This window comes from Clinocottus analis, unplaced genomic scaffold, assembly GCF_023055335.1.
Source record: "Clinocottus analis isolate CAN_PGR_092001 unplaced genomic scaffold, fCliAna1.0.p SCAF_28, whole genome shotgun sequence".
NCBI classification, from domain to species: Eukaryota; Metazoa; Chordata; class Actinopteri; order Perciformes; family Cottidae; genus Clinocottus; species Clinocottus analis.
The window spans coordinates 1,937,938-1,947,874 of record NW_027176020.1 but is presented as its reverse complement, the minus strand read 5'-3'; the positions used below and the strand labels follow the sequence as shown (position 1 = coordinate 1,947,874).

Below are 9,937 nucleotides of genomic sequence, written 5' to 3'. Positions count from 1 at the left end.
AAAAGCGACTCCGTAACAAACATTACATTCATATCTGCGTGGGTTTAGTGCTGCTGCACTCTTGAACCTCACTATTCTACATTCATAACTTTGTCAGAGAGGTCGGGTTTGATGTCATTTGTGTATATCTTTTATAATATCTAGCAAACCCTTGTTTATGGAGATAATAAGTTCATATATGTGTTCGCGCTATATTAAGTAACGATAGTACAAAGAAAAGGAAACGAAAGAATTTTCTTTAAGGAAGCAGAAATATTAGAAGTAAACAATTGCATTCATCTTTGTTTCATAAAAACTGAAGGTTATTTTATTATATCGTAACTATATTAATGAATGTAAGACATATCAATACATAGCTCTGTACCAACGAGCTCTCGTGAAATGTAATTTAAATCTTTGTAACGTCGCAACAAGACTAAAAATAGTACACGAGCAGCCGCATTTAGACATTTATATAGCAATCAGTTCCTTTCGCCACGTAGCAAGGTAAGCAAAATAAGTATTTCATAAAAAAATAGGCCTAAAAAGACCAACACGATCATAATATACTGCCTGTTAGCACAGAATTACACATCTTGAGGGACGAGTTGAAGGTAATACTGGTTTTCATAGAATATAAAAGCTTCCGTCCAAGTATTTCTCTTGGATGTTTTAGGATTAGCTGTCTTGCTTTCTTATAATTTGTCTAAAATCCTTCCACAGGAATGCATCGCTGTGAAGCGCCGTGGTTTTATCCCTCCACCGTGATGTCGGCCACGCCGTGAACCTGTGTGAGCTGCTTGCAGTCCAAGGAGGCCAGCAGCTTCCTCGGTCCGGCCAGCGAGGGGACGAGCTGCTCGGTCAGAGACACAGTTTCACGACTGCAAATATCTCTGAGGGCGGGGCAGGAAGTGACAGTGTGAATCACAGAATATGGAGTTAAAAAGAGATGTATAAAAACGGGTATTCCCTCCCGACGCCCCTCACCCATATTGAATCTTTCGAGCGGTTAGGAGGCCGAGTCCCTCAACGTGGAATATCACCGCTTTCAGCACCTGTGGCAGTGGGTTGGTAAAGGAAATCTTTACCGCCATCTTTTCTCCTACTACTGCCTTTCCGATTGGCTGTAAGAACAAACACAAAAAAAACAGAAATCACATCTTAGTCTTCTTACGGGTGATATTTAGGGGCCGTGTTGTCCGGCGGCTCACCGTTATGATGAGGTCCGGCGTCCTGAGGCGGAAACTGAACTGAGTGGCGAGGACCTGCTGCGTTTCTTTGACCCGGCCCGACAGCGTCAGCATCAGAGCCGCCTGGTCCACCAGCTGGTCCTTGTAGTCTTTGTACTCCAGGCTCCACTCCAGAAACTTTACTGTGGACCGAAGATAGTCAAAGTGAACTTTCGTCTTTAAGACATCGAGTTTTTTTTCTTCTTTACCTTCATAGCTTAGAGTGAAATTGTTGAGGAAAAAGTTTAATGTGTTTGTGTTTCTGTGTCTCTAACGTTCACTAATTTTAAGTTTGTTGTTTGTTGTTTTATCCCGTCAAACTGTTTCTGCCAAGTGGAGCAGATTGGGCGACTCCTGTGGTTGTATAGAAGTCTATGCTTCATGTGTTAAAGCTGCATTCTCTCTCCTGACCACCAGGGGGCGACTCCTCTGGTTGTATAGAAGTCTATGCTTCATGTGTTAAAGCTGCATTCTCTCTCCTGACCACCAGGGGGCGACTCCTCTGGTTGTATAGAAGTCGAATGCTTCATGTGTTAAAGCTGCATTCTCTCTCCTGACCACCAGGGGGCGACTCCTCTGGTTGTATAGAAGTCTATGCTTCATGTGTTAAAGCTGCATTCTCTCGCCTGACCACTAGGGGGCGACTCCTCTGGTTGTATAGAAGTCTATGCTTCACGTGTTAAAGCTGCATTCTCTCTCCTGACCACCAGGGGGAGACTCCTCTGGTTGTATAGAAGTCTATGCATGATGAAAACACATCGTTAATGCCCGCCTGACACTTTCTTCCGGCACCCCCGACGAGAAAGCTCCGCCCACCTTCGTTGGGCTGCAGGTCCACGTCCGTCCTGTCCTTCCTGACGGTGGCCTTGTGGACGCCGGTGTAGTACATGACCGCCACCCGGCTGTGCAGGTCGAGGCGGCGTAGCTGCGAGCCGCTGTTGCGCAACGTGACGGTCAGCTCTGCGTCGCTTCCCATTCGCGGCCCCTCGCCGTCCATGGTCACTTCCACGGAGACGTCCTCCGCCGTGGGGGAGGAGTAGGCCTCCGCCTTGGAGCCGTAGCGAGTCGCCGTCTCCACCGCGATGCGTTCCTCCTCCAACCCTGAGACCGACACGGTTAACTCAACAGGTGCAACAACGCCGTCTCCATTAGCGTTGGCTTTGGTGCGGCGGCGCCGTACCTTCAGAGTGTTTGTAAAGCTCTGTGATATCGCTGCGTTCATCGGTGCCGACGGCCTTCGTGCTGATGGAGATGCCCACACATTTTTTCTCACTGTAGATCTGATTAAAGGTGCCGTCTATGTTCCTCTGCCAGTATATTTTATCGCTGTTCACCTGGGAACAAAGCAAAAGAGAGACAGAGACGAACAGATGGACAAAGCCATGCATCACTTGATGTTTGCCACATGGCTCATGATTAGCACACAGTGCACGCGTCATCTATCAACAAAGTGGGTTGTTCTCCAGCTGTGACTCGTCTTTGCAAGTCCTGCAACCTTTACAAAGAAAAAATAATCATTTTAAAAAGCACTAGGCAATTTTGAGTTGAAGGCTTTCCCCCTTTTTTTTAAGAAAAACTACCAAAATCCTCAAAATAGCGTAGATATATGCAGCGTCCGGCGGCCGAAGGGAGCGAGCTCATCAGGCCCGCGTTCGCATTCGTGGACGCACTCGGGGGGTCGGCGCCAACTCACCCGCCGAGTGCGAGTGCGAGGCGGGTCGGCGGTTGTTGTTACGTATAAACGAAGGACACAGAAATCCAGGCGTATGATTCTGCAGGTTGTTGAGTCGCTGCATCGATCCTCTCGGCCGCCACTCGGCCCCCGAGACCTGAAGCAGTTTCTCTTGCTGGCGGAGCGAGTGAAGGGTGAGAGGCGGCTGTCCAGGGGGAGGTGTGTGTGTGTGTGTGTGGATAGGTGTGTGTGTGTGGTTGTGTGCGTGTAAATGTGTGTGTTGATAGGTGTGTGTGTAAATGTGTCTGTGTGTGTGCGTAAGTGTGTGTGTGAGTGTGGTTGTGTGTGGATAGTTGTGTGTGTGTTTGTCTCTCTGTGTGTGTGCGTGTAAATGTGTGTGTGTGTGTGTAAGTGTGTGTGTGAGTGTGGTTGTGTGTGGATAGTTGTGTGTGTGTTTGTCTCTCTGTGTGTGTGCGTGTAAACGTGTGTGTGTGGTTGTGTGTGGATAGGTGTGTATGTGTGCGTGTGTTGATAGGTGTGTGTGTGTGTAAATGTACATGTGTGTATGAGAGTGAGTGTGTGTGGATAGGTGAGTGTGTGTTTGTCTGTCTGTGTGTGTGCGCGTGTAAATGTGTGTGTGTCGACAAGTGTGTGTGTATATGTGTCTGCGAGTGTGTGGATAGGTGTGTGTGTGTGTCTCTCTGTCCCTGTGTGTGTGCGTGTGTCTGTCTCTGTGTGTGTGGGTGTGTGTCTGTCTCTGTCTCTCTGTGTGCGTGTAAAAGTGTGCGTGTGTCTGTCTCTGTGTGTGTGTGTGTGTGTGTGTGTCTGTGTCTGTGTGTGTGTCTGTCTGTGTGTGTGTGTGTGTCTGTGTGCTCCCAGTGGGCCCCCGTTGTCAACACAACAGCGGGTTACAGGTCAACACACCTCTGCGAACACAAACGGCGAGTCGTGCTTCAGGAACACCTGGCCGCTGCGCACGGCGGCGAGGGAGGCGGGGCCGCAGCGGAAGGTTCCCTGGCTGGTCTCCTGGGGCGTGGCGTCCACGGCCTGCCAGCCGCCGAAGCCCGGCGGGAGGTCCGGACGAGACATCCAGCAGTCGTTCCACACGTGGAAGTTCCTTCAAGAGAAGCCGCGAGGTCAGGCGTGAAGAACCGGAGAGAGCGGGAAAAAAAAAAAACACGCGCCGGGCCGAGGACGCCGGCACTCACCAGATGGAGTCGGCGTTGAGCTCGTCGATCGGGTCCATGGCCTCGTCCAGGTACACGTCCGTCGTCAGGGAGACGTCCGTGTCGTGGGCCGAGCTGTAGTTGGTCACGGGTCGGCTGGGAACGCCTAAACACCGCAGAACTGGAGGGAACCAGAGCGGTGGGCCGGTCAGAGGGAGACGATTAACGGCCACGACGACCACAGAACATCAACACAGCAGAGGAAAAAACAACAAAAATGACTTTTCATTGTTAAATTATTAACAATTAATTCAACTTTTGTCTTTATTTTACTGTTAGCAAACAATTAAATGAATAATAAAATGTTTTAAATGGTATAGTCTTACCAATAAATAGTAGTTATTACATTAATATACTGTATAAAAGGGTATTTAATGTTTTTAATTATTATAATCTAACTATTACTTATGCTATATTTAATCATTATTATCAGCATTATTAATAATGCTATTATTATTTGTATTATCTAACAGTGTCTTGTTGCACACTATATTTAATGATTTGTTAATGATTACCAAATTATTTTTAAACCTTCAAGACAAAGAAACCAGTTATTAACCATTGACAAAGGAATAAATACATAAAGTGTCTGCTTTACAACTTATTTAATAATACGAATCATCAGTTAAAACTTCATATTAGTGTCCAAATCCTGTTTATAGACGCATTACAAAGTATTTATTAACCTTTTAATGAAGTGTGGCAACAACATGCTCCACTAGCTTTACATGTGTGTTTTCAAATCCTTTGATAACCATTAACAAATCCTTTATATATACAATGTTATAATGTGTGCAACAAGAAACTGTTGAAAGAACACATATTATAGCCTTACTAATACCTATTAATCATTAATTCTAGTATTATTTGTTAACAGTAAAGTAGCTATTAGCCTGTAATTTGACCGTTTACCAGTGTTGGTTATTCTACAGTGTTACAAGAAGCCAGACAAGCAGCCGACCTGTCGTGAACACGCCAGCGAAGACCCAGCACTGGCCGTACTTCACGGGGTTTCCGCTGTTTTTATGGTATTCTTTCAGGATTTCTACACTTCCACTCCAGACGGTCGGACTGGTTCCAGCCAAGTAGTTTCCGGACCAGTTTCCCTCCAAGACTCCACCGTCATCGGGCGAGTTTATCTGGATAAAAGAGGAATGTTCAGTTTTCATTTGTAAACATCTACATTGAGTTAATAATACATATTTCCCTCTCAATTATGTTCAATAAAAGCCTACAAAACAACTGATTATATGTATTTGTATGACATGCGGGTGCTTTGAGCTAAAAGCTAACAAATCTATGCTAACGAGTAAAAAATAAATTACTATTAAAAAAGTGTGCTATGCACTACAATAATAATATGTAATAATGTAATATGCTCACAGTGACAATGCTAACAAGCAGGTAATCTTAATGCTAACGTTCTCTGATTAACGCTCGGCACAAAGTACAGTAGCGGCGGATAGGAATGCCATTAGTTTCACTAATTTAAGTACTGGACACATTTCAAAAATTTGATGTGATACGTTGGCGTTAGATAAAAAGTCAGCAAATTATAATTAAACCAAAAAGCGCACATTTAAGCATTGCCAAGACCTTTCTGTCTAAATGTACCCGCTAGCATGCTAACGTTTACTGAGTACTGCTAAACACAGAGTGCAGCTGAGGCTCTGTTGACCTGATGCTGGCACGAGATTAAAAAAAAGGCAGGAAATTATAAATTGAACAGTTCAACCTGAGGGGAAAGTTTGTCACAAATCCCTGGTACATATTGAGGAGAAGGAACAATTGTCTCACCATGGCTGAGATGACTCGCACCACATTAATCGGGTCGCCCCACCCTGAAGGGGGAGTTCCGCTCTTCTCCAGGACGAAGATGCTAGCTTCAAGAATCCCGTCATCAAACTGACATAAAAAAAAAGAACCAGAGTAAATAGTCTTGCTGCTCCATCTATCCACCAACCGGTGAGCGGCGAGCGGCGGCGAGCGGCGGCAGCGGCGGTCGCTCGGCGCCCTCACCTGTCCGTAGCTCCACAACCTCACTCCGATTTGATCCTTCGTGCCGTAGTAAATCCGTCCGATGTCGTTCAGGACGTACTCGTGCCTCTCCTCTTCAGAGTCCATGAACACCGAGTCATCTGATGGAGAACAAGTGACAACATTTTCTCCCATCTGACAAAACATCGGATACTCGTGTGCATTTGTGTTTGTATCCTTTTGTTGAGAACCTCAATTGTGTACCGTGAAAGTTGTGTTACGAGCCGCTACTACCTTTGGTAGGTGTCCCCACTAGCTCCCCGCTGTAGCCAGCTAGCGCTGCTGCTAGCTCTCCGATCGCTCTCCGCTACCCACCGCTAGCTCCTTGCTAGCTCCACCAAAAAAACACCGAAGGTAACGGGAAAAACCGCAGCTCGACGCCCCGGGCAGCAGGGAGCTAGCAGCAGCGCTAGCTTGCTACAGCAGGGACGCTTACCGAAGGTAGGAACGGCTTGTAACCCGGCTTTGACGGTACTATTGTAATATCTGGTCTTCTTCCAATGTACTATTTTCCTTCCTATTTTATTTTTCTACCGTCCGACTCTTGACTACAGGTGGAAAATTTGTATTTGCTAAAAACCTGATCCATTACCATCTTTTTTTAAAAATAATAAATGTTAATGCTCCTTGTGCATAATTACTGTTGAAAGATAGAAACACAACATGTTTTTTAGGGATCGTATGACAGTCAAGTTGTAGAACTTCTGCGTCTGCACTTCAAAATACCTGAAAAATTTGATTTTGAGTTTGTTTCTCAGTTTGTATGGTAATATTTTCAGCACCTCACGCCTCACGCCTAGTTCGCATTTTCTTTCAAATGATGGTAAACAATATTGTGGCCTTTTTGAGATGAAACGCGAGTGATAATAACAAGGGATTCAAAAGTGATGCTTTTAGTGCTTTTAGAGTGCAACACCGTGGAACCAGCAGCCACAGTCTGACCCACGCTGCTCCTAAAGTAGTGTTATTATGATTAGGGTGGCCTCATCATTATGACACCACTTTAGAGAGGAAAGCGGCGTGACCATGGTTTTAAACCTGGCAGCTCACGTTCCCGCCATCTTGGAAAGGGAAGAGATGGATTCCTTCACGAGTCTACAAGGCTACAAGGCTCAGGGGCCAAAAGTGTCCCCGGGCCTTTCTCTACAAAATGACACGTAAAGAGACACAAATCAGCAAGGAAGAAATTCAAAAAGACAACAACAAAGAAATGCAAAATGGCTGTAAGGAGAAGAAGTAACCAATAACTAGGAAAATGAGCAAAACAACCACATAGAGACACCGAACAACCACAAAGAGCCACAAAGCAACCACAAAGAGACGCAAAACAACCATCAAGAGAAACAAAACCACCACACAGAGCCACAAAGAGCCACAAAACAACCGCAAAAAGACACAAAGCAACAACAAAGCATTGTATTCTATTTGTCTCGAGGTGTAATATGCCCATTCTTCAGAGGAATAGTGTTTTCTCTCTCATGGACAGTGAGATGAAAAGATAAATATCTCATGTCTGTCTGAAATATTAGGCGCCCACCAGCCGTCAGTTAGCTTAGCTTAGCATAAAGACTGGAAACAGGAGGAAACAGCTAGCCCGGCTCAGAAGACCTCTCAAGCTTACGACTGCATTTGCAGGTGTTTCTTTTATCTTGACCACCCCCTGTTAATGAACCAGAGACATCCACCTATCCCGTGTTTACCTTCACACCAGGGGTTGAACAACAGGTAGATGTCGTTGGCCGGGTCACGTTTGGACAATGCCTGGCCGTTGGCATTATTCGTTACCACCACGAGTTCATACCGGCCGATGGCGGCCGTGGGGGAAGAATTCACCGACAGCATCATCTTGTTGTCGTCCCGTTTTACGACGGCAGCCTCCCAGCGGTCGTCCTCCAAGTCGTCCACCAAAGGGACGATCACGTGGGTTCCTTTGGACACCGACGGCAGCGGACCTGAGGAGGCGAGGGGACACAGCGCAGTTCATGACTTCGATCACTTTGATGGCAGCAGTTTTGCGGCACCGACTGTCGTGACCAACGCTGATGTTTTTTTCCTCCTTTCGTGGAGCTAAAGTTGTGGATATTCCCAGATTTCACTGTCACTTGAAGATAAAAGCAATGTTTAAATGTCTTAACAGAACCACGAGTCAACATGCTGCAATTACAGTGACAGAAGCTGCCTTCAAAGAAACTAAAGGGCAATCTACACTCTTGTGCGGCTGGTTAAGCAGTTGCATCGACGGACTCGTTTGGGTTTATAGTTCCCGCCTTTTCCATACGCCAGAACAGCAGGTGGCGCAACGAACATTTAGAGTCGACCTGAACACCGACATTCACCGGTATCTCCCGCTAGGAATTTACCACCAATGCAAGACTCATAAAGGATGTGGTTAGCAGACCAATCACAGTATTGCGGGCTGCGTAGCTTTGTTGGATCGCAGCCGCGCAACGCAGCCACGCAACGCAGCCACGCAACTCATCGCACCGACCGCGGCGTCAAAGCGGAGGCTTCTGGGGATTTTTCCTACAGCGTCAGAATCAGCTAAAAATGTGCACAAGCAATAAAAAAAATAAACAATGGCCGGATCTCACTGGCTTTTCACTGTATTTACATTCTCGCTGCCCAGAGGACGAACCTTCGGGCTTCGTTCAGACTTCATCATCTGTAAGCAGCGTGTTGATGCAGTATTGATTCGAAGCAGTGGTTCACTGCAATAGTTTACTAATATGGGAAAAGCTTTTTCCTGCTTTTTTGCATTCATGACAAGTTCAATGCCACTGTCACATCAGTCCTTTAAAAATACAGCCAGGAAGATAACTGCCCATGGCCATGAAATAGCTATGCCCGTACACCTCTTATAAAACATCACCTTTGCACACACACACACAGAGCGCATCTCACGATCTAAGAGGCAATATATCCATGCTCTCCCAGGAGGATTACATATATATTTATTTATTTTTGCAGGAAAGACTCTCAGAATAGCAACCTTTCATTCTTTAAGGTGTTATGACGATTGTGACCTCTTAGAGCCCGGGTGGGGAGGAGGGGTTAAGACTTTGAAATGCATCTCAAACCACAAAGTCACAGCGTTCACCCGTCATCGACTCTCAGTTGGATCTCAGCGTTTATGATTGGGGCTGTGATTTTCCTTCTCGTCAATCAGACTACAGCTTCTTTAACCCCAGCGCGAGGTTTCTCTAAGCAGATCATGAGCAGAGAAAATGTGTTGGAATTAAATTTCCACCGAGGAGGAAAAAAAATTTGACTAAAAACAACCACGGTTCTCATACAGCGTTTCTAGCGTTTCATACATGTTAAAAAAAAAGGTGCTGGAATGAATAAATATCCCACAATATTAATTTGTATGCGATCCACGTCGTCGTGGAAGCAGATGGCCCACACAAAGAGGGTGAGGGAGTAGGAGGTGTCAAACAAAAAGCTTTTGTAGTATTAGCATTATTTTTCTACTTAGTTGCCCTTAAACATATGTTACTTCCTGTTAAGGCAGAAGTTATGTGTTTTAAATTGTATGCACGTAAGAGTCGTAATGTATTCATCTTGTTGGAATTCAAAAGGGTAAACGCAAAAAAATAAAAATAAAATCTAGAATTTTTTCCAGGAATTGCAGGATTTTTTTCTCCAGAAGATAAAACGTTTATGATACTTCACAAATAAACACCACTTGTATGATTTTTAAATGTTAAAAAGCTGAAGTTGGGCTATAAAAAAAACATGATGATCTGTATACTCCTTTTCTCATATTCCCTTACAAACCTCGTTAAGTAAAAAGT

At 45.3% G+C, this 9,937-nt stretch overlaps 1 protein-coding gene across 1 annotated transcript in view; it reads right to left on the bottom strand.

The window, feature by feature from the left end:
* Positions 1-323: 323 nt before the first annotated feature.
* The window catches only part of LOC137795510 (protein-glutamine gamma-glutamyltransferase K-like), a 12,952-nt gene continuing 3,338 nt past the window's right edge, over positions 324-9,937 (bottom strand). The window contains exons 3-13 of the mRNA XM_068593033.1: positions 7,844-8,095; positions 6,126-6,244; positions 5,904-6,011; positions 5,068-5,245; positions 4,089-4,227; positions 3,805-3,997; positions 2,389-2,542; positions 2,025-2,309; positions 1,191-1,351; positions 967-1,103; positions 324-872 (exon numbers count right to left, since the gene is read on the bottom strand). Coding sequence (XP_068449134.1) covers positions 731-872; positions 967-1,103; positions 1,191-1,351; positions 2,025-2,309; positions 2,389-2,542; positions 3,805-3,997; positions 4,089-4,227; positions 5,068-5,245; positions 5,904-6,011; positions 6,126-6,244; positions 7,844-8,095 — 1,868 coding nt within the window. The 3' untranslated portion in view covers positions 324-730. The remainder of the gene's footprint in view (positions 873-966; positions 1,104-1,190; positions 1,352-2,024; positions 2,310-2,388; positions 2,543-3,804; positions 3,998-4,088; positions 4,228-5,067; positions 5,246-5,903; positions 6,012-6,125; positions 6,245-7,843; positions 8,096-9,937) is intronic.